The sequence below is a fragment of the Ciconia boyciana genome, chromosome 4, assembly GCF_034638445.1.
Source record: "Ciconia boyciana chromosome 4, ASM3463844v1, whole genome shotgun sequence".
In the NCBI taxonomy this organism is placed as follows: domain Eukaryota; kingdom Metazoa; phylum Chordata; class Aves; order Ciconiiformes; family Ciconiidae; genus Ciconia; species Ciconia boyciana.
The window spans coordinates 25,881,520-25,905,388 of record NC_132937.1 but is presented as its reverse complement, the minus strand read 5'-3'; the positions used below and the strand labels follow the sequence as shown (position 1 = coordinate 25,905,388).

The 23,869-nt window shown below is 40.2% G+C and overlaps 1 protein-coding gene across 1 annotated transcript in view; it reads right to left on the bottom strand.

Moving 5' to 3' along the window:
* Positions 1–872: 872 nt before the first annotated feature.
* The window catches only part of ATP8B1 (ATPase phospholipid transporting 8B1), a 39,680-nt gene continuing 16,683 nt past the window's right edge, over positions 873–23,869 (bottom strand). Inside the window, exons 4-28 of the mRNA XM_072858950.1 lie at positions 23,082–23,195; positions 22,444–22,542; positions 22,276–22,337; positions 21,765–21,837; positions 21,604–21,674; positions 20,256–20,338; positions 18,418–18,576; positions 18,154–18,242; positions 17,205–17,395; positions 16,098–16,306; positions 15,192–15,235; positions 14,891–15,047; positions 13,524–13,712; positions 12,661–12,773; positions 12,017–12,181; positions 11,546–11,657; positions 10,349–10,424; positions 9,408–9,540; positions 7,949–8,234; positions 6,956–7,179; positions 5,914–5,997; positions 4,724–4,969; positions 4,332–4,470; positions 3,056–3,186; positions 873–2,194 (exon numbers count right to left, since the gene is read on the bottom strand). Coding sequence (XP_072715051.1) covers positions 1,964–2,194; positions 3,056–3,186; positions 4,332–4,470; positions 4,724–4,969; positions 5,914–5,997; positions 6,956–7,179; positions 7,949–8,234; positions 9,408–9,540; positions 10,349–10,424; positions 11,546–11,657; positions 12,017–12,181; positions 12,661–12,773; positions 13,524–13,712; positions 14,891–15,047; positions 15,192–15,235; positions 16,098–16,306; positions 17,205–17,395; positions 18,154–18,242; positions 18,418–18,576; positions 20,256–20,338; positions 21,604–21,674; positions 21,765–21,837; positions 22,276–22,337; positions 22,444–22,542; positions 23,082–23,195 — 3,480 coding nt within the window. The 3' untranslated portion in view covers positions 873–1,963. The remainder of the gene's footprint in view (positions 2,195–3,055; positions 3,187–4,331; positions 4,471–4,723; positions 4,970–5,913; positions 5,998–6,955; positions 7,180–7,948; positions 8,235–9,407; positions 9,541–10,348; positions 10,425–11,545; positions 11,658–12,016; positions 12,182–12,660; positions 12,774–13,523; positions 13,713–14,890; positions 15,048–15,191; positions 15,236–16,097; positions 16,307–17,204; positions 17,396–18,153; positions 18,243–18,417; positions 18,577–20,255; positions 20,339–21,603; positions 21,675–21,764; positions 21,838–22,275; positions 22,338–22,443; positions 22,543–23,081; positions 23,196–23,869) is intronic.

Below are 23,869 nucleotides of genomic sequence, written 5' to 3'. Positions count from 1 at the left end.
GCAGCGGCTCCCCAAGCGGCCCGGGCTCCGTCGGCGCCCCCCGCCCCCTTCCTGCGGGCTGCAGGCGCCTCGGGCGGGCGGTACGGAACAGGCCTTCCTCCCGCAGCCCCGAGGAAGGCGGCGCGAGGGCCAGCGCACAGCGAGTCGTACGAGAACTCGTCACTACCTTGGACAGCTGACTCGAGAGAGAGGATAAGAAAAGTCGTTTTGAGGAATACCAGTTTTTACCTAGAAACTTAAAAGCTTCCTAGTTTGAGACTTGGGAAGGCATGGTTCAAAATGGAGTTGGTGTTCGTGGTTCGGCATCGGATACCCTATCTTTTTGTCCAAGCAGTAAAACTACGTTGATAACACAATCTCCAACACAAGAGAGCAAAGTCTGCTATTGCCTACTTTGGTAATAACAGCAGGAACATTCCCCCACCTGCTAGCTTCCAAGCTCCCTTCTCATCTACTTTTTCTCGACTTCTTGGTCCCCCTTCAAACAAACAAACCTTCGCTAGGGCAGCTTTGCTTTTCGTGAGCAGTCAAAGCCAAACAATCATTACCTATGACAGATGTTTGGCTTTAGTAAGTCTTATAAAAGGAATATACCCACCTCAATTTACATACTTAGTATTTTATTACACCCGGTTTTAGAGTCCAACACATGGTGGGGTTTGGGTTTTTTCTTTTTTTAAAGACCAACATCATCTCTGCATGAGAGACTAGTTATCTCTGTTTTCTACTTAAACTCCTCTCACACTTCTATTCTTACCCATATACTTACTAGAAGAAAAGCTGTAAACTTTAGGATATTTATTTGCATTAAATTTTTGAAATGTACATTCCATTAAACAAGAGCTGTATATCATGATTTTTACCGTAAAACCGTTTCAGCAATCACCCTTAGTCTGGGAGCTGGAAGTAGATAAAAGTGAAACATTCATACATCTCAACTTGAAGAGTAAAAGTAAGTGCAAATGTAAAGAGACTCTCATAAAAACACTTTGTACATTGTAAGAATTGACTCCCTAGCCCGTGAAATACGTTCCATCTACCAGTGACTGTTTTCCAGTTACCCATCATTGACTGCTGTATCTAAAACTGAAATGAGCAAACTTTTGCCAGCTCAAAGGGTAGCTTTCCAGAGATGAGATATATCTGTTCATAAATATACTGTATAAGTAGACACAAACATATTCTAGAGTTGGAAAGAGAGACAGGCAGAGAAACAGCAAGTGAGAAAAAACCTCTGTTAACTATTGACTCGGATCTCTTTACTCCAGGGGAAATCAAGGAACTGGCTATAACAGGAATAATGGCGTATCACTCCTACTAACAAGATGCACAGAACGATCTCTCTCGATTTAGTGCAGCAAGCTGTAGTCAACTGTTGAAGAAAGAGAAAGGAACAGAAACCACACCTATAAATGTCAGAATTCCTAATAAAATCTGACACTGACTGAGGTTTATCACCAGATAAATCTTAATCTCAGCTGTACGAGCCCAGCTGAGAATATCTAGGGCCCTCTCAAAAGACTGATCATCTGATTTGCCATTATGACTGTGCAATTCAATGAAGTGGCGCACACGAGGTGACTGCTACTTAGCAGTTTGCTTTCAAAGACAAAATATGAAATGTAGCTGCAGTTTTATACCAACATATTATTAAAATGTGAAAAAAGTCTGCAATTCCAGGCATCACAAAAAAAAAAAATTACATTGCTGGGTTTTCATACCCTAGCACACAGATCCTTCACTTTCACATTAAACAGAAATCAATTGCACAAGGATTAGTAGCTCCGTAGAAAACTCTTGGCTTTTCTATGCTTCCAGTAGTCCAAAACCAGAAAGTTCTCTGATAAAACATACAAATCTTCATATCCTTATGCCATTTAGTTTAAAAAATATCCTGAGTTTGTTTAAAAAAATGTTTTGTGCAATTATTGGGATAAAAAGCTTCTCCCCCAAATGCAGTAAATCAGCTTGTTTCACGAGCATCTCTGACTTCTGTCACGCTGCTGCCTAGGACTGCATCTAGAGGAGCCCGTTTTTTCCGTATGCTGCGTCCAGAAGCAATAAGATCAGCATATCCCCGCTGATGGGAGAAAGCATAAGCAGAACGACGGCCAGATGTCCCTCGGCGAAAAGCACTCTGCCTTCGCTTCCACTGTTGTTCTTCTGCCATGTATTTCTTACGGTTCTTCTGAATCTGCATGCATGCAAAGACAGATTAGCTTGTGGATTACAAGGGAAAACAGCTTGTCTGCATTTACTGTCTGGGGAAATAACCTGATACTTTTTTACATCCTTAAACTGCTTAAAAGGAGGGTTCTCTTTGTTAAATTTGATTTTGTTAGAATCGAGAATATATGCAGTAGCACCTCACCATTTCAGGAAGACTTACTGTATTATTCTGAACTTCATTATCTTCATTGATCTTTAAATGTCTTTCACTGAAGTGGATTGAAGATACATAATTGAAAGCTGTTCCTGTATTCTCATGCTGACACTTCTTTAATACCTTTTTAAACAACACTACCGCAATTTTAACCATTTTCATACCCGTATGCTATTTGCCAGCTCAAGGCAGAACAGAAGCAAGCAAAAACTGCTCACTATATTCTGACAGATAATAATGGAACTCCAGCACAGCCCAAATAAAAACAAAAGTCAGGCCATCAGTAGCCTCAAAGTAGGTTTCTGTGGTTTTACAAAGTCAAGTGCTCAGCCAAGACAAACGATGAATTAGCCCAGACTGAACCGTGTGCTGCGCTCGTACACGTACCTCTGCATCACACAGAAGCGCTCTAGGGAGATACTGGGGAATAAGAACACAAAGTGACACTCTGCTTTGGATGGCAAAACGTCATAGCGCCAGTTGTCACCCAGCGAGAAGGAAGGCTCGGTCTGGCCTTTGGAAAGCCCTGCTGCCACCCTCCCTGGCCACGGGACCTGAGCTCCAGTCTCGTGTGGTTCTCCCTAGGGCACACTCACTTATTTCTCTCTAACATTAGCACCGATACTGACTCCTGGAGCCAAATCAACCAAAATAACCTAAGACTTTACTCACTCTATCACTTTCCAAAGGCCAAATTGTCATTGATAAGAAACGCCATGCCACTACAGGAAGTAAGCAAAGAGCAATTGATAAAATCATGGTCAGCCAAAGGTACGGTTGTCTCAGAGCATTTGGAGCAGTTCCTAGGAATAAAAAGAGCAAAAATTAGTTTATGGCATGATCAAGTGAACTGTTATAAAACACAAGTAAGATACTAAAAGCCACAGCTTCTTTCCTGAGGACCTAACATTCAGGTATTCTGTTGTGTATCACATCATCAAGCTTTTATTCAGAGACTCTACTATGAAAAGAGCATAACAGGAAAGAATTTTATAAAGCACTTCTATTACAACGTATCCATATACATGTCAAAGCCCTTTTAAGAGTTATGGGAGGCTGCAAGACAAACACTAGGCTGAGATGCATGGCTTTTGTCCTGCTTTAGAACATGCAAAACAAAAAAAACCCCTCCCGGTATCATTGGTATGTACGTGGTCTAGAAAGCAAGCGATATTTAGTAGCCAAACACCCAGTCTCATAGAACTTCCCATCAAACTAAGTAGCAGTCACATCTTTATAAACTTCTGAAATATTCTTCATAAGAAATATACTTCATAAAGTACTCAGGTAGAAGGAAGCTATAAAAGAAGTGTAAAACATTACTAAAGGTCAAAGAAAAACATTATATTAGAGGCAACTACCTTTTTTCCATTGGGTTCAGCTTAAAAATGAGAACATAAAATTGAGAGGGGATGTTATTTTGCGGGGGGATATTTAGATCCAAGGCAACATAAGAAAGATGCATCACTAGGAAAATTAGGAAGCACCGTTTTCCTCAGAAAAAGATTTCCTAATGGCTGCTACTTAGACCTCCCCAGACTTCCAGCAAAATCCCAAGGAGCTGCAAACAGCATTTGGCTCTGTCTTACCTTGGGCTTTTACCTTCCACTGATCAGTTAGAGCAACTTGGCAAACACATACCCTGTCAGCTCATCACATTCCCTTTACTTTAAGCTACCCCACCAATTTTAACTTAGTTTTCATTTGCAGACTCCTACGGCTGGGCAACGTCAAGTTCCAGTTCATTTTCATTGAAAGAAAAGAAATATTCCAATAAAGCAACCTGGCCCCAAACATAAACAAAACCCTTCCTTGGAAGTGAATTAGCATTTAACATAATTTCCTTTCACAGCCATCAGGTTCATGCCATGCCATTTTGGCCATAGTTCTGCTCAAGTTACAAAGCTGTGTGAGACAGGAACAAGAAACACAAAACACAAGGACTGACCTGTGAAGTGAAAGCCAGAAGGAAAGAGAACGTGGATTCCAGCACTGTGGAAGTCAAATGTGATACCAAAGTAAAGTGCAATACTGCCAAATACTGAAAAAGCATTAACAAAAGTCCAGTAAGACGTATCCAAGCCAATCTGAAAGCGAAGAAAAGCTCCACATGAGTTTAATATTCAAAATAATGTCAACTACTCTGAAGACTGACAGTGTTTTGGTCAAGTCATCTCTCATCCAGTGACACGTCAGTCAGAGAGAGAGCATCGACAGAGAAGAGAGGAGACAAAAAGGGGAAGCTTTTTGCATATCGTTACGTTTTTAGTAGACAAATTTAGAAACATGACCAGAAAGTGTTTTCAGAGCAACCAGGATCAGGAAACTAAGCTTACTTGCCTGAAAGTTGACGACAAATATAAGAGAAGATGCTGCTGTCACAGCAAATGACTGATAATCTGAAGGTGCTTCTCCATCTTGTCCCATAGTTTTAAGGTAAGCTCCATATGGTATGAAGAAGATTATCAATGAAGTTATAACTCCATGAAGCAAACTTAAAAAGAATTTCTTGTAGTTAAAAAGTAAATCTTTCTGTCCCAAAACATATAGTGTAGGGAACCGAAGACTCAGTTTGTCGCTCACATCCTTAATAAAGGGGGAAAAGAAAAAAAAAAGTTGCTGCAATTTCTTGTTCTCAGTGTGAGCACTGACGAGTAAGAAGCTCAACTATACAATGTCCCAAAGGAAATGGCAGATTTCTTCTCCTTTTCAAATAGCAGTGTGGGCAGCAGGAGTTTGCACAGAGTAATGCATGCAACTAGGAAGAACCAAGTCGGGAGGACATCTCTCACAAAGCTATCACATATCCCGTTTCCAGGCTTCTAAGTTTTTAGCCCATTATTTGCAAAGACAAGAACGTCCACAGTTGCACAGCTCTTTACAGCTACGTGTTGTGTTGGAGTCCTTTCCCTACACGGTGAATAAGCAGAAGATGGGGGCTATCACTGCATGTCCTGACTTTAAGTCTCTAACAAATACTCAAGTGAGAGCTTAATTTGGTACTGAATTTATTTCTTAGCTTTTCTCACAAAAGAAAGCAGAAACACTGATTTGCCTAATCAGCAGGTAAGCCTTGTATGGAAAAACACGTGGAGAAGGCCAAAAGCACTTGTCCCACTGACTTGAAACAAATGCTACACACCAAGACTTTCTCTGAAATACAGTCATTTTAAATTGTGCAGTCCCTACATCTTCAGCTCAGAAGGGTAAGCAAGGAATATCTTTTTCGTTAACAAAGCCGCCTTTTGCTGTGCTGTGTGGAATAGCAAGCACTTAGAAATATTTTTAGCAAACGTTATTAGCACTGAAGACCTCTGACCCGATTAACTTTGGCTATTTCAGTAACTCTCTGCTTATTGTCTCTTGTTACCTCACACACGGGGAAGAGGAATACATTTTTAAAAATCAAAAGACCAAACAAAACCCCCAACATGCCTTGTATATAAAACAAAGCAAGCAGTTTCAGTGTAATTAAAGACTTGATGTTAGATGCCTTTGGATTCATCTGTTGTTAACACCACGGAGAATACCTGGTCAAGCAAGCCAACTAGCAGAACCGGGAGACTCGAATACAATACATTGTACAGCGTGATGAACCAGTCTTCATATGCTGTCTGCAAGAAGAGGAGGAATTTCAGTAGTTAAGGATTTCTTTTTGATCACACCTTTTCTTTCCAGTTCCTGAGAAAATTCACATGTGCTCTCCTATAGCATTACATTACCTGTCTCAGTGTCTACCCAAAAGGCAAGCAGCACCTTAGCTCAAAGCTCTGTTGAAACTATTTTTAGCCTGTATTAAGCTGCCCCACTCCTTACAAACCATCAGGGTTACCTGACCTGGAACACTATCAAAACCGAACACCTCACGCTAGTGTCTGTCTGGTGTATAGCTGCACTTGTGACCATGATGAGCACTTGGCATCTCACATACAAGTCTGGGAACCCTGGTTTCTTTTTATGTTCTTTTTTTGCTCTGTCCCAGGCATCCACAGTTTCCATCACAGCAAACAGCATTAACCTCAGGCAGGGCTGCTTGTCTGTGACTACGGCCCTGACCCTGGGTGCTGGGCCATGCAAGGACATCTGCCTATCTTTTGGTTATGCCCATGGAGATGCATGTCAACTCTTAAAGTCCTTTCAACACCACCTTTCAACACTATGTGAACTTCAAACGCTGCCAGTTACAAGAAGCATATTTCGAGCCATTCTAGCCAGCAGTTCAAGATAAAAAAAATTCAAGTTTGGTTTCCTTCTGATAGATACACGCACCGTCTCACTTCACTTAGGAATCTCTTAAGTAGCAGGGTTGGGAAAGGTTTCCCAAACCACCATATAACAATCTCTTCCTCCCCTCCTCCCTGCACAATCACGATACTGACTTCAGTGTTCCAAAATCATAACCAACTGCTTAGCTTGTAACTAACTAGCTTAATAGTTATCACCTATTCTCCTGCAGAAATTGTTGATGATAACGTCAGGTTCCACTCACTTCCCAGGTTAAGCCTTTGCTATTCTGCACTGACAAAAAGGAAGATCTGCTTGTTAATATTACACATGAGCATGCCTTCTTACCTGGGCAGAAAAGCCATTAAAGAATGAAAACCAGATGTGGACTAGTGTAAAAGCAAAGTTTTTGTAGAAAAAATATCTTAGAAACTTGCACATCCTGATGTACGACCATCGTCCGTGGACCAGCAGCAGTCTTTGGAGGTAGCGGAATTGCCCAAAAGAGTAGTCACTTGACATGACGGCTTGCATCCCTTCTTGGCCACTGATTCCAACTCCAATGTGGGCAGCTAAGTTAATGAAACAAATACCACACGTTTCGTTGAACAAAGGGAGAGGAACAACACGACCAAGGGCAAATCTTCTACCAGTTCCTATTCCCTGCTTCAGGTTCTCCTGCCTCATTTTATTTCTGTATACAGCACAAAGGCCACATTAAAGACTAACACAACAGTGCATAAGCCCTTCCTTGGCCTGCTATTTACTGCTCATGTCTCCACCGTTGCTTGGATTCTCTTTCAGTGCTTGTTCCATCAGAATGGACGCTGGGAGGTTTGACCAAGGGAGAACTAAGTGATGAGACAAAGCAAGCAAACCCCTGAACAAACTGGCCAGGCAGTTCACAAATACACTCCTAACATAAACCATATCCCAGAAATTTCTTTCTCAGTGGGATTTCTCAGGAAGCGGTTCAAAGAGTGCCAGTTGCAATACAGCACGGCTAATGTCTCCAAGCAAGGGGCAGCTAAGCTATTGCTTTTTTCTTTATATTACACTTTTGTAACCCACAACGTGATAACAGATGTAATTCAAGTCCCTTCTCAGGGAATGTCTACAGAAAAAGCTAAAATACATCAGCAAAAACCACTAACCATTTCATAAAGGGCTTCCGCAAAAAGGGAAAGCACAGGCACAGAAGCTAACAAAACCCAAGTGATGTTAACGTGGGTAATGAAATAGATGGTAGAGTCTTCTGAACAAAGAGTAATAGTGAAGAGACTGCAGAAGAAGGCCCAGAAGAGATCTTTGCTACTGAGAGAAGTTTTACAGCTGCCTTACTTTTAATCATGTTCACATCATTGGCACCGTCCCCAATAGCCAGAGTAATAGCTTTCTTGTATTTCTTCACAAGCTCGACCACCATGGCTTTCTGCTTTGGAGTCACTCGACAGCAGATCACAGCCCTGCATTCGCAGGCCAAATCAACAAAGTTCTTCTGCTGCTGTTCTTTGTAAGCTTCAGCCCTTCTTTTCTTCTCAATTTGCTTTTTTTCTTCTTCTGCTGTTCTGGGGAATTTCAGTTTAAGTTTCTTTTTCTTCTTTTTCTTCTCTAGCAGGATTTCATTCTGTGTAACAAAAATATTTTATGTTTCCATCTACACTATTTCAAATCGCACTCCAAGTACTGCCTATACAACACGCAACTTCATTATGCTCCCATCAGCCATTTATAGCATTTTAATGAAATGGTCGTGCAGAGGAGTGAACAAAGAGCTACGGAAACAATGAAAAGAATGGACTTGGTGGGGTTAACAAAAGTTAAATGCTTGTGTTTAGTGTCACAGCGCTTCTTGCAGAGTTCAAAGGAATATTTCTTCTGATGGGAACTAATTCACTTTTGAAAACATTCTGGTATTTAAACTTCCCTCTCTCCTATTTCCCCATCTCCTAACGGAAGCACGACCATGCCCAACACCTGTGGAAGTGTCCTGTAAATATCCGGGTTAGCTCTGGGGCAGTTCAGCTGGAGCAGGGGGTAAGAGAGACCTACAGTTTTATCTGATGCTCCTGCTAGATTACTTTAGGCATCCCCAGCCTGCTTCCTATGCCTTATACACAGAGGTACATTTCTTTATACAAAATAAAGGTTTAGGGCTGGAACGCTGAAAGGTGGCAGATGGTCCTTAGCTGTTCACTGGACTTTCTCCTTTACAGGTGTCTGTAAGAGCAGCCTGCCAACAGGGCAGGTAATAGTTACTGAATTACTGCTAGTTACCTCTCTGCTAAAAGCTCTTTTCTGCTTTCTAAGCTCCTGTGAGAGCACTATATTGCAGGACTGAGCAGGAAACTCGTCTTTTGTTTCTACCCTTTCACGCCCATCTCTCATTTCAAGCATGATTTCTGTGCCTATACCGAAGCCACGCATTCTGTAGCGCTGGCAGTCTCTCTCTCTCATTTTTTTCCCCATTAGACCAGAATCCCCATGAAGAATAAACATGCAGAAAATCAGACTATGCTTTTGCAGGGGCTTGGCTTTACTTTGATGGCAGCTACCAGGGTGATTTGAAAGGCCCAAGACACTCCTTGTTTTACTGAGCACCGTTTTCAACCTTCGAAACCAAAAATGTTTCTGAACATAAATATCAAGCAGATGTGTTCAACTGGTGGCACAATGGCCAAAGAATTTTCATTGATTGGCTTAGCAAAGCAGACAAATGAACAGTCCTCAGTGAAGGACACTGTGACTTGGTGGTACCCCCAAAATCTCAAATACAGAGGAGAGTATCTTTTCTACGTACCAACCAGGAACCAGTGATTATTAAAGCACGATCTCTACTACCCTGGAAGAAGGGCTCATTCATTCTTAGAGAGGAATGTGTACTTAATCCAGCTCTGTTCCTCTGGTTTTCCAACCTAGTTTGAAGAAGAGCACTGGAAAGAGAGGTGGACACTATTACAGAAAAATCAAGGATAAAGTTTAAGCTAGATCAGTTCCAAACTGAAAATCTGCAAGAAAGAAAAGCAATACATGCTGCAAGGACTTTTTTTGCCATATATTAGGTGATGTTCTAAGCAGTGCTAGAGCAACAGCGAAAAGAGGCTCACACTGTTTTGATATCCTTGCTGTTTTGCAAATAAGGAAAAATTTGGAAAAACGAGTCAAAAATAGTTGTGACATTGTTGCAAGGCCCTAGTTCTCCCAGCCCCATGTTGTTTTTCCTTGCGTCTAACCATTTTGACAAATTCTTTATAACTAAGTGCTGAATACCTTGTGATCCATTGTGTTTTTATAACGTAGGTCTGTACTGCGTACAGGAGCATGGGATAGGGTGAAAGACCAGCTGGGGTAATGCTGGAGTTCAGGGACAGGTAGCAAGAGCAAAACCTGGCAACTACTCAAGATTTGGACTAGGGAGAGACCTGCTTAGCCTGCTCCAGGTGGGCTCCAGACTTGTCTGAACTACAGGACAAATTTAATGTCAACAGTTGTTGACCTAAATGTATAACCTCCTGCAAATAGGATATCACCACCTCTACCCACAATTAAGAGGCTGCCTTGTAAAATTACAATTCCATAAAAAGCAGAGAAACAGACAATGTACAGCTGAACAACTGCCAAGAAATACTGTTCAGTCATTGAAGGGTCACTGTGGGATAAACCAATGTCACTGCTGGATTAATTTTAAAAATGGAACATTTCTGATTCCCACAAAAGAAATCCTTTGTGCTTTTCACTTGCCTGATATCTTCTCCATAGCAGATTTTTGTTTCATCTGTTAAGAGTTCACAAGAAAATCCAATATTTTCAGCAGTTTCTACAATAAAAGAGAGGAAAGTACTTACTTAAAGTTCTGTCATGAGTAAATGTTGAGAGCAGCCAGAAGTACCTGAAGTCCTTTTAAGTAATTTTTGAAGTTATGTTTTAGTATGAGAAGTTTCTTTTCATTACCACAGGGTGGATGAACAGGAAAAAAACCATACATAGCACAGACAATCTGGGGGAATGCTTGTTAATTATTTGTCGTACAACAACTGTGTGGCAATGAAGGTACCGTGGGCAATGGATTTAAAGTCAACAACAGGGAATTTTATTTCCTATGCAACATTTCCTATGAAATGTACATTACTGTGGTGGAATGTGTTGTCACAAGATGTTTTGAATGCAAGAACTGTTAGTGACCTGGAAAAGTCTATCAGCCAATTCATAGAAGAAAGATCTAGCAGGGCCTATTTAACTTGATGGTGGAGATGCTCTCTCCATGTCAGAGCGCCATTACACCAAAGGCATTGCAAGAATCAACCACAGGGTATGCCACGCTATCTTGCCCTGTCCTTACCCTGGATTCCTTGAACCAAGGCTGTTGCCAGCATCAGAGAGATGCTGGTCTGGCGGCACCTCCATCTAGGCTGCAGTACAGCCATTCTTACTTACAAATTTAATACCAGTTTTTGAACTGACTTAACAAAATGTGTTGCTGGACTGAAGACTAGCAACTACCAAAAGAAAAGCAAATCAGTCTCTGTCAGCAGCACTTGTGATTCTTTGAAAAGTAAATTTTCACTGTAAAAAGGCAAGTTGTGGTACCTGCCCTCGGAGACAAGCAAGCCTGATGTTAAAAGCAAGTTGTCCCGCATTTGCTTTGCATTGGGAAAAGCAGTAGCTGGGTATTTCCCTATAGAAGACAGTCACAAAATCGGGCATCTAGGCTAATCTGTGTAACAGAAGTTACACAGAAGCCCATGCAGCAACTCCAGACTGGGAACAGCTGGGATGAAATTCTGCACGTTGTAGAAATTCCTCCAGTTTTGATTTAAATGGACTTTCATACTAAACTTTTCTAGAAAGATATGCCTTATTTCTAGTCTGCATTTGTCCCAGTTTATCTTCTAGCCCTTATCCTGTTTTTACTAGCTCTTTGGCTGTAAGTAAACCCACCTTTTTTGTCACCAGTAAGCACCCAGATTTTAATGTCTGCTTTTGAAAGTCTGGAAATAGTTTCTGGAACTCCATCCTGTAGTTTGTCTTCAATAGCTGTCGCACCAAGCAGCTGGAAGATATGTGAAATACAAGTATTTAGTAGGATAAACATGTATAGAAAATGGATTTATTTTCAGTAGAGAATTAAACTATTCTAGATATGTCTTCAAGCCAAGGTACAGCTCAAGCTAAGAATTCAGTAAAGACACACTCTTGCATATAGAAATGACCACACTGAAATAAATGTACTAAAATACATTTCCCTTCATTCTGTTAAACTCTAAAATTTGGTGTGGCTCTAAAGCCAGTAAAATACTGAAAAGATCTAAATCAAAATGTCCTAATAAACAAGGATAATTTATTTTCAAAAATATCTGTTTCTTCTTATATAAGAATAAAAGTACGCTAAAAATTTAAAGCTTGACTTACAATCAAGTTTTTTTCTATTTCCTCATATACTTTGTCCAGAGCTTCATCACGATTAGTTGTAGCTACACTGGCCTCCACAAACTTTTTATTCCATGCTTCAAATTCATCATGGCTAATGTCTCTATAGCACAGGCAGAGTGTCCTAAGAGTTTCATTTGCAAAAATCTGAAAAAATAATTAAAAAAACATATCCACAAAACAAAACTCTTCATTTGCAAACCAAACACGAGAGTTAAGATCATAAGCATTTGGTAAGTCTGATAAAACAAATCTGATTGTGCAGTTAGTCCTGGGTATTTCAGAAACGCCAAAGAAGAAATTATAGCTGACAGGGCAGTCTGAACTGAAAGACTGAAGAGGTGACAAACAGAACAGAGTGCAGTGACCTGGAATACTGATAATCATGAAAAAAAAGCATGTAAACAAAATTTAAGTTCACTTCTCATTAAAAGACAATTAATGCATTTTTAAGAACATGCATGAAAACTTCTATTGCTTTGATTATTTCTCAGGTTTGGGATGACTTGCAGAACCAGTTACAGGTCTGCATTTAATAGCTTAGGAAAAGGAAATTAATAAAATTAGATTATAGTCAGAAATAAACAATTTTTAATTTAAAAACAGCATATAAAATACAAACGTACATCTAGTGCTTCTTCTGTAGCTTCTCTCTTTAGATTCCTTGGGTGCAACCGTTCATAAATTACTGTATCAGCCCCTTTACAATATAGCCTGATATTTCCACCTGGTTCTCTTACTGTGGAGTAAAATATGAGAGGTTGGACAAAATGTTAGAGTACATTTAAATAACGGAATAGTTTCAGATTAGATTTTTCAGTCTATTGCTGTTAAGTACCAAACCTGCAAGATCATGTTTCTTCTTCATCATAGCTAATATTGTTCAATTAAGTAACTTTGTTGACAAGTGCATTTCCTCGTCTCTTTCATGACAGGAGAGGATAAACTCCCAAGGATTATGTTTTTGATAAGGGTTCATAGAGTATTAACACCTCACTTGCCCATAAGAGCTGGGCAGACACGTACACTAGAGATACGATGCACCATAGTTATAGCCTTAAAAACAACACATCTCTAACTGATTCAAGACTGACTTCTTCAAAGATAGTTGAAATGAAAACTAAAGAGCTATTTATACCTCAGCCTGCATACCTAGTGTTCCAATAGCTAGAGGAACATACAACTTGTTTGTTCTCTGGGGAAAAAGGGGAATAAATCATCTTTGCAGCATTTCTGCAAGCTTCTGCTAAAGAGACCTAAGATTGTCTTCAGCAGAGGCCACGTCTGAACACCAGGACTGTCTAGTGGACACATTTGCACCTCATTACAAAGCCTCTCTTTTGCTATACAGAGCTATGTGGATTAAAATCTATCATAGGACTATGTGTTACACAGCCGTAATTCTTGCCTTCAACCCCCCTTGCACATACTACTTCACCTATGAAATACAAGTGACCTTTTCTATAAAGGTTGGTTGTAATCAGCTTACCAATGACAGACATCCGTTTTCTATCGCTGTTGAAATCCAAGATAGCAAGGACATCGTAAGTTCTTACAATCCCCATTTCACTTATAGTGATGGTATTTTGTGTTCGTGAAAGAAAAACATAGCCAAAGTTTCTGGCCGCCGTTACCAGGGCCCCTTCATCTGGGGAAGCTGCTTGGTAATTGAGCTGACCTGTATCATTGAAACAGTGAAAAGAAGAGAAAGCCAGGATATACCTGAGCATTACAGGGGCACTTGGACACCACAGCCAAAAAATTCACACCCATTCTTTAGAGTACTTGAGAGCTGGACACGCAACGCCACATCCTTTCCTTTTCTGAAGTGACGTCTAATACACTGCTGCAGCACCCGATAGCAGTGCACACAGAGGAGAGGGACTAGGGACCCCCTCCTTTTTATTACGTGTACTTTCCAAACAGGATAAGTCACTGAACCCTCTTCCCTCCAGGTATAGAAGCAAGAACTGTAACTTCTCTGTCTCAAAACAAATATAACTTAAATACCTTAATTTCTCAATACATTCATTTAAGCATTTTCAAGGGAAGCTCCAAAAGACAAATCCTTGGCCACAGACACCAATACAATGTAGTGGAAACATCCCAAAAACATTAGTAAGAAAAGCAAGAAAGGACAGGAGACTGCTGGGTTCACAAAGATCTCGCAAAGATAGGAGTAAAGCAGTATTACTCTTCAATGTTTTAACTGAATCTTCTAACCTTATTTTTCACATTCATGAATTCTTCAATAGCTGTTCACCTCTAAATTTAGTTTCTGTCACGTTTTTGTTATTCATTTTGGTTATTTGCTGCCAATACTCTTAGGACAGACATACATGATTTGTATACATCAAGGGGCTGTGCTTCAAGGAGTAAGAGCACGAAACCCTCATGCTGAAAACACTTCTTTTTTCCACACTGAAAACAAGTGTCCAAATGTGTGTGTACTTTTGCATATGTACGTGGAACCAGAGACTATGCTAGTGTCATTATAATTTTATTTGAGGTTTATGCTTTTGAGATTTTAAAGATGTATTTGAACAGAGAGAAGACTATAACATGAAAACACAAGACCCTAAACTGTTCCCCTACCTTTCTAAATCTGCTGCTGTTAAAGATGCGCATTTGCCACAACTGTAACTGTCATAAAGACAATCCTCCTTCCATAAAGGGTCAGATAAGTTCAGCGCAGGGATAGCACCAGCTCTTGCTTTTGTTTAATTAAAAGAGCAGCCTAGCACCCCTTCTCACTTACGGGATTGGCATTAGTTTTGGACCTCTCCCTTGTGCAACTGGACTTGAATTATTGTTTCCCCTTACACAAAAAAAAAACCCAAAACCAAACATACTCACCATCAGAAGTGTCAACCATGACTGTGTGACAAATAGCAAGCAGAAAAAAGAACTTTTGAATTTCTGGCTCCTTTCCAGATTTTATTTGCCCTATCAGATAGTGGTCATAAAACAAGAACTTTTCATCTGCGTACATGTTCCAGCTGAAATCCACTTGCTGCTTAGAAAACAGAAGAAGAGAGAGTTTGAGCTCTCACGTGCAATTGCTTTGTGCCTGCCTGCATCTCTTCATACTTTGGCAAGGGAACGCTCCCTGTTCTACGGACCATAGGGACTTCAGCGCCAGATCAGACCAACCTACCTCTGGGTGGCTCTGAAGCTTCCCTGCTCTATCCCGGCAGTCTCCTGCAATGCAAGCACCATCAGTTAGAAGGCACAGGACAGAATAACAAAGTTTTTACAACTCATTCACAACGTAAGAAATACACAGAATATCTACTGCACTAGAATAGCTCAGATTTAAAAAATGCAAGTTCTTTCACAGCCGCAGTACCTTTGTATACTAATGACACCAAAGCAAATGTAAGGAAAAAAAGCATGCGGTGGAATTGTCATAAAACATCTACATTGGCTTAACACAGCTTTCACTGTCAGAAATTCCTCATCTCTCTTCAGAGGTAGGATGCTTAAAAAGCACATGGCGTTAGCACACTGTGTTCTTCGTTATTTGAACCAACCAAACAATAGTTTTGGAGCACATATGCTGCGTACCCTAATACTGAAATCGACAAGATTAGAAATGGAAGTAACTAACACTGAAAATAAAAACTGCTGTTCTTATTAAATTTTCTTATTTGTTTCTAGATTAATTTTGTCCCTGAAGTGTTTCTACCAAAAGTAAAGCATTCTCTAAATTACTCATTTCTGGCCTTTCGACTGGGAAGTTTCCACTCAGGTCCATCAGTTTACCCTTTTTAGAGGGAAAAACAGTGAGAAAACCCCAGCAATTCAATTTTACTGGAGCTTTACTCAATCCCAGGGCTAAATCGTGGAAGTTCAGTTGAAACTAAGACGACTTGTATCTTGTATGCACCTGATTTCAAACAAGCAGTAAAATTCCTACTCATTTGTATAGACTGGTCAGAGGCTGCCAGCTGTGCTATACCGGGACTTGCAGGGTTTTCCCTCCGTGCTCCTGTCACAAGTCGGAGCTCCTGGGCTAGCCATGGTTTTCACTACAGGGCGCGGCAGTGTGGCACAGACTTACCGTATCTTTGGCCGTTTATGCAACATTTTTTAAATGTCATGATGTTTTGTGTAAGCGTTCCCGTCTTATCAGAGAAGATGTAGTGGATCTGCCCCAGCTGCTCGTTCAGCGTGGTGGTTCTGGCCTTTGCAGCCGTGTCCTTCTCAGGGTAATACATTTGCAGGTCCCAGTTTATAAAATAGCTTTGGCCCAAACGGATCACTTCAACGCTAAATGAAATAAAATGAATTTTCTCACTCTGAGCTGCATCTCACATTTCAAAATAATGACATATTATCAGATCCAGATGACTCTCACTGTTTTCCAGGACTCAAATTGCTTATATAGCCCAGGAGCTTAAGACAAAACCATTACATTTACCAGCACATTACAGAGCACCATCACCCCTATACAGGCCACTCAAACTGATGTTGGACCACACAGCTCCGCTTCAACAACACCGCAGTAACTGGGGAAAAGCCTCTACGGCCTTATCAAGCCAAAAGTGTCGATGGTGCTGCTCCCGTAACAAACAGAAATCCCACTTGGGAATAGCATTTTAAGTCCAATTTGAGAAGAGCAGGTAGGAGGCTGGACGACTTCAAACATGTTACAGACAGGTTTGTCAAAGGCAAAATTATTCATACTTCATGGAGCAGTAAGGCCTCTCTTTCGAGAGTAAATCTGGAAAATATGATTTTTCCTTCTTTTTTTTTTTTTTTTCTCAAGTAGTTTCCTTCATGCACTGTGACTGCAGAACTAGACTGAGAAGTTAAATACTAGCAGTCTCCAATTGCTTGGGAGAATTTTTTCCTTAGTCAAAGTATAAAGCAGATATGCTTAATACTGTAAGAAAAGCTTGATATCTTTAAATTCTGAGTCAAAGATCCTTGAGTGATGATTTTATATGAAAGCAATACAGATCAGTTTCTTGTAAAATCTCAGTGAAGAGCATGATGTATCCAATGTCTTTTCAGTAAGACAGAGAATTAGTATGCTTTCCCCTCCAACATGAAGCTGCATTTGTTACCACCAACGGGAAATTAAGTCCATTCACCACTAATCCGTAAGTTCAGTAATTCAACCTTATCACCAGTTCCGCCATTAAAGGCCAAGGTATTTACCCACCTCACATAGAGGGAGATGGGAACCATGGTGTTCAGAACAATGATATATCCCCAAAAGTTAAGAAAGCCACGATACGGAGGACTGAGGTCTTGTGCATCGTAGAGGTACCAAGACAAGTTGCCAATCTGCTGCTCCCAGTAAGTGTGTCCAATGGCAAGGCCAGCCGACAGCAGGATGAGGACGACAAAAATCTACAGTGTACAGAGAGGCCTGTGACATTTCAGAAACATTTCCTCAACTTAAATCCCAAATCTCCATGTTCAAAGTAGAATATTACATGTATTTGTAAGTAAGAAGAAGGGGAGCAAACCTTTCCCACAAAACGGTCTCTTCAAATAACCTGGGTTGTCATTTTAGGCTGTTCCCCAAGCATCATTTTTGTGTTTTCACATTTAATTAAGGAGGCAGCGAATAGGGTACATGAACCTGCTCGGAGCAGGGGCAGAACCGCAGCTGTGCTGAGTTAAGTGCCTCTGCTTGCCAACAGGCCAGCTCCTCTCTCCTCTTTCCCCATCCCAGGGAATCACACTCAGTAGAGTGCGGGTTGTAGGACACCAGGTATTCCTCATACACACAGCCCATGGGTGCTGACCAAGGACAAAAACCACGGGTGTTGAACATTTCGGGCTGAACGGCCCTCTGGACCAGGGTCCTCAGGTCTCTGTCCAACAGTTTAGTGTAGACAAACAGAATCACCTGCAACACTGGGTCTGAAGCATTTTTCTGCAGCACATAGGCTGCCCTACACCTGCAGTTTAGGGTCACAGATTGCACCAACAGCGAGGCACCTTTTTAGGTTCCCTCCTACTTCATCCCAACTCATCAGGTCCAAACAAAGTGGAAACAAACTTATTACACCAAAATAAAAAAAAAAGTTTCCTAAATTTGCATTCACTCTATTCACTTTAAAATAAACTCAAGCATCTAAATTTTCAACAAAAAGGCTTACAGTATAAACCATGTAATTCATAAGGGAGTCAATTTTTGTCCTTTTAAATCTTGTCTTTCCACTATTTTTCATTATTTTTGTATCAGCACCTAAAAATAAAGGGAAAAAAAAGGAAAGATACAATACACAAACAAGTGCTAGTATTACTATTTTACAAAACTGGGACATAAAATACAGTCAATGTTTGTAAGATAAAGATGGCATTTCACTCTACAGGGCATGCTTTTAGGCGGTAAATATTACACATGTTCAATTTATAAATACCTGCAAATATGACCACTCCATGGCAGAAGTCTGTATTCCTGATTTTACATCCGCGTAATAAAATCTTATCAGCATCCAGTGAATAACTCATGTTTCTCCAGAATAACGTTCCTGCAAACTTATCCAGTCGGTTATTAGGTTCTTCACATTCAATTAGACCTAAAAAATTTGGAGAAGACGTTTAATATACAACAGTTAAATAAAAATGCATTGATTTGTACCCACCATAGAAGTAGTTTTACTTCATGAGGTTGTTTTTTTGAGAAAACGAGTGTTCTGAATAACCAATTTCTTTGAATTTAAAGGTGTACAAATATTCAGTGCTGTATTGCTGATATTTTAAATATGGTATCTTAGGCTGGTATTTTGCTTTCTAGATTGAAATAGCAGAAAGAATTCACTTCTGCACCAAGACCAGTACACACAGCTTTTACTGCCAAACAGGGCACTTTTTGTTCACCTTTTCTTTTAATATTTCTCAAGTTTTAGTGAATGCCTGCCTACAACAGCGTGTGTCTCTGGATCGTATGCTCTAGCATGAACGTAGCATTCAGTTCATTCTGCCATTGAAGACTTACTAGCAATGATCCCACAAGGGGAAGACAACCTTCATGCAATACATTGCTGCAGATACAGACTGCCACTGTGCATTGCTACACTGCGCAGATACCTGAATATTACAGCTGAAAAAGTGACATTTTACTTTGGCTCTTAGTACTTGCCCTACTCACACTGCCTACTTTATGACTGGCACTTGATGCTATATATTTGCATTTCCCTCCCCAAAACTGAGCTCATCCTAAAATTTTGGTTCATGTTGCACTTGTTGTTATCAAAACTTGTTTCAGAAATAAACAAATAAACAAACATAAATGTCAGCCTAACTGCTGATTGCTACAGAGGAGCACAGAATGGCAGGTTCAGGCCAAAACACGGCTGTCTCTACCCCTGAACCCTGTCTCTCGTCAAGACTGGTGGATGTGCAAGGAAGAGTACAGTTACAGGTGCAGGCCACAAATGCTTTCACAGTCTCAGAGCAAGTTGCAGCCGACAGATCTCCTGAACCAGAGCCAATGTCTTTGTGGGCAGGCTCTCCTTCCATATAAATTTGCTCAAGAGACATTCTTTGAAAGCACAAATTTTTACATCCACAAGATCCTTTGGCAAACTGTAAATTTTACCTTAACTACGTATTGTGTGAAAAAGCGTCTCCCTTCTGTTTCTTTTGAATTTGTCAGTTGCTCTTTTCACTTCATGTTCCTCAGTTCTCATGGAGGAAACCAGGAACAGTCCCTACTTGCTTAATTCTCCATGTCACTCTTTTGTAAGTCTTTTGTCTTTTTTTTTTTTAAAAGCATTTGCAATTTTAGGATTGCTAAAAAATTCAGTTTGAGATAAAACTGTGTCAGATCTCAGTAAGAAGGGATTCCTGCCCTTCAAGATTCCACAACACGCACAGAAAGCGGCTAGATCATAATGATAAATATTAAAAGGACAATAGAAGATATCTTCCAGATCCAATTCCAACAGCAAACATACTTTTTTCCAAAGAAAACAGGCAGGCAAACACTCAGAGGGCCCCATCATCTCTACTCAGTGTGCCGTAGCTCATTCATGGCAGAGGTCTCATCTTCAGACAGACTGTATTTTGCTCAGCAGCACAGTTTCCTTTGTGCAACTTGCTTGCACTGCCTTGTGACAACAGCCAGGAAGCCACTCACTCCAGAATCACAAGCACCGTTGGCAACGCTTCCACCCCCCCCCCCATGATTTATTTAGTTGTACTGTGAACTGTTTGAGCAACATTGGAATAGTTGTTAGAATATAACTGTACAAACCATTAAAGTCTGCCATCGCACTTTCTTCTTGAAGATATCTGTGTGTTACCTCGAGTGCCATTTTGAATTTTAAGTTTGTCTCACTAAGAAGGAAGGATAAAAAGGTCATTTTATTAAAAACATGGATATAGGAAAGAAGTTTGAACAAAATTAAATTAAGCAAATCAATATGCCATAGGTACCAACCTCCTACTTTGAAGCAATGGCAAAGCCACACATTTGCATGGATATGAAGCATTCATGAACCTTGTGACTAGTTCTTACACTGGCTGCTTTTCTCCTCAAATGAAGCCTCACTCCTTTACCTCTGCTCACTGTACATGAGTGAAGCTTCTCAGAATCATTGTTTTACTAATGCAATAATTAAGTTTGAAGTAATGGTTATTTGAAAGCAATATTTAATAACTGATACTGTTAAAAGCTCCAATAGAGAACAAACCTTTCACAGCACAAACAGATCCTTGTTTTGCATGATGTTGTAAGTTACCATTTTTAAGATAACTAAAGGCTGAGTGAGGAGTGCACTGCTCATTCAGAAAAACTAACATTTCACCTCATTAGGTGAAGTCTGTATCCTTACAGACTTTTCTAAAGGAATTCAGCACTAGCTCTTCTGACAATATGAACTAAAACAACATTTACAAAGCAACGTGACAGAGACAGTAAGATTTATGCTATGTAAGCAGTTTCTATGAAAAACTTCTACAGAAAAATATGTATTTTTGTTTTCCCACTGACAGGTAATAAGAAAAGTTTAAAATCACAGCAAAGTCCAGATTGGAAGAGACCTCTGGTCATCAACAGTCCAACCTCCCGTTGGAAGCAGGACCTTAGATGAGGTTATCCAGGGCCCTGTCAAGCCAAGGCTTGACTGTTTCCAGTGAGAGAAATTCCACCCCTTCGCTGGGCAACCTATTCCAGTGGTAAAAATTATCCACCGTGAGAACAATTATTCTTGAACGCAGACAGAATTTCCTCTGGAGCTACTTGTATCCATTGCTTCTTGTCCTGTCAACGTGCATCCTTGTGAAGAGAGTTATCTTCTCTGTAACTATCTTGGAGATACTGGAAGACTGATTAAATCACCCTTCTCTTCTCCAGGCTGAATAAATTCAAGTCCTTCACCCTTTCTTCATATGTCATGTTCTCCAACACTTCAGACATCTTTGTGGCACTCCAGTGGACCCTCACCAATTTTTAATGATCCTTGAATTGTGGGAATCAAAAACTCGACAGAGTTTTCCAGGTGTGGCTTAACAAGTGACAAGTAGATGCTGAAATACACACTTCTTGCTCTTTTACCAGTAAGCCAAAATTAAATCCAAGAAATCCTTAAATAGAGCCTTACCCATCTAGTTCAGCTGTCTCTACATAGCAGAGGCTGTTTGGTTCTGAGCTGGATAGCAGCAAAATATCAGCCTAGAAAAACAAATAAGCAAGCATCAAATAAATCCAAGTCAAGATTCGTACAGAACTCTGTAGAAACATAAATATATTTAAAGCACTTACAGGAACGAAAGTATTTTTCTTCAGACGAATGATATCACCAACTTTAATATCTTTCCATTTTGTGTTTTTGAACCTAATATCAAGATAGTTTAATAATTATTACTATTTATCTAGAACACTATGCACTCTATAAATCCTGAAATATTGAACTTTCCTTAGTACAACAACATTACATCTTGGTAAGGTGTGTTTTTTCTTTCTGGAAGCTGCAATTTAGTTGGGGGTTTATAACTTAGAAGTCAGCCTACCTCTTCTCTTCCCTCTTCACCTATATATGAATTTCTGTCCTTCTCTCCAAAGAAGTTGCTCTTAGCACAGATTTAATGCCACAGAATTAAGTTTAACTTACTCCTTTGGGCAATTCTCTTCCATTTTCAATTAGGTTTTCACACAGATGGTAGAAAACAAAAAGTTGAACTTTCCCTATCATCTATGGTTTAAGATCTGTGATGAAATTTAGTAACAAGGCAACAAACATTACTTACAAAGTTAAGAAGCAAACAGTACAAACCTTCCATCCCTGATGACTTCGCATGTCCTATTATTAACCTCGTTGTCCATCCTGTGACGAGCCTGAAAACCAGGAGTAGAGAATGTACTCCCTATTGTGTATCACAATTAAAGAAATTAACTACCCGGTTTTCTTTTGCTTTTCATATTAACAAAACATGTTTCTTACAATGTCATCCACTAGGTCTTTGACTGCAGTTATTCCCAGCACCAAGAGCAAAGGCACCAGTGTTGTATACCATGACAGGGTAGTTATTTGGGGAATCGACTACAAAAGACAAATAAAATCAGTTCAATACAGGATTATCAATCCAGCTCAATTCAGAGACATTTAATAGTAACCTGACTATAACGTAAGAAAGAAAACCAACACAGAGAGAATTTTAAGTCAGGTTGTGAAGATGAACAAAACTCTTGGGGGAAGAGTTTGACCGTGCTGCCCTACCTCAGCGTCAGCTTCTCTTTAACAATTGGCGTGGCTCATATTTTCTGTTGGCACTTCTGATTCATGAGTGGAACTTAAGGCCATCATGTTTTACAGAGTAAGAGCCAAAAGAAACACCTTTTCCCCATGAAATTAATGAACTCTGCAACTAGCCCATCCTAGGTAATACAAAGCTAGGGTAGGTTGTTCCAGATTTCTGTTAAGATGGGCTTAGTTTCCGTAGCAGTTCAGATACAGTCCCTTACAAGGTACCCTGCAATTCCTGATAGGATAGCACTGAATTGTGCCATAAGTATTATTCAGCTCGGTAGATTAGCACCTCAAATTCACTTCACAGTTAGTATTCTCCCTGTCTGTCTTACCTGCAAAATGAGAAGAACAAGGAAATAGAAGTTGGCTGCTCTTTTAAACTGTTCAAACAGATTCAGTGGTAAAAAAGTGATAGGGTTGTACTTGTATGTCTTAATTGCATTTCCCTGTTGAAGAAAACCAAATGTCACTCACAACCGCAGATTCTTCTTACATTACAAATGTACAATGCATATTTTTAAGTAAAACATTTTGCTTGTGAAATCTTTCCTATTGTTAGAGTTGCACCTTTCCTCAACAGTTTAACGTGCATTGCCGTCTTAACGAAAGAAGGCAAAAAAGGTCTGTTTCACTGACATTAACACACCCCAAAAAGCATCTCAGACTGAAGCTTTAGCTACACCGAGGACCTACAGGGCACTGTACAGTCACAGTGTGGAAAGGTTACAGCCTCTCCCCAGGTAAATGACACAGCGCACGTGGCACTGCTGGACGAGCACAGAGAAGGGGAGGAAACCTCAGTGCTCTCCTCCTCCTAGGCAATCTTCTCTGTAATGCCTTTCGACATTATCTGCTAAATACTTGGTATCACTATTAGGGATGTAATTGGTCTCAGGCATCGAACTACAAAAAATGAATCCAGATACAAAGAGCTGTTAATTAGACTTATTCAGGAGGGATAACGTCAGATCCAGCAAAGGTTAACTCTCATGAGTGCCAGTCCCTACCTAGTCCAAGCATGAAGGATTTCCATTTGAATAGCTCCAGTTGTAGCAGTTTGCTATTAAAGGTTCATACTCATGCATGAGATAATCCAAAGTGCCTCAAGTCTGCAAGACAG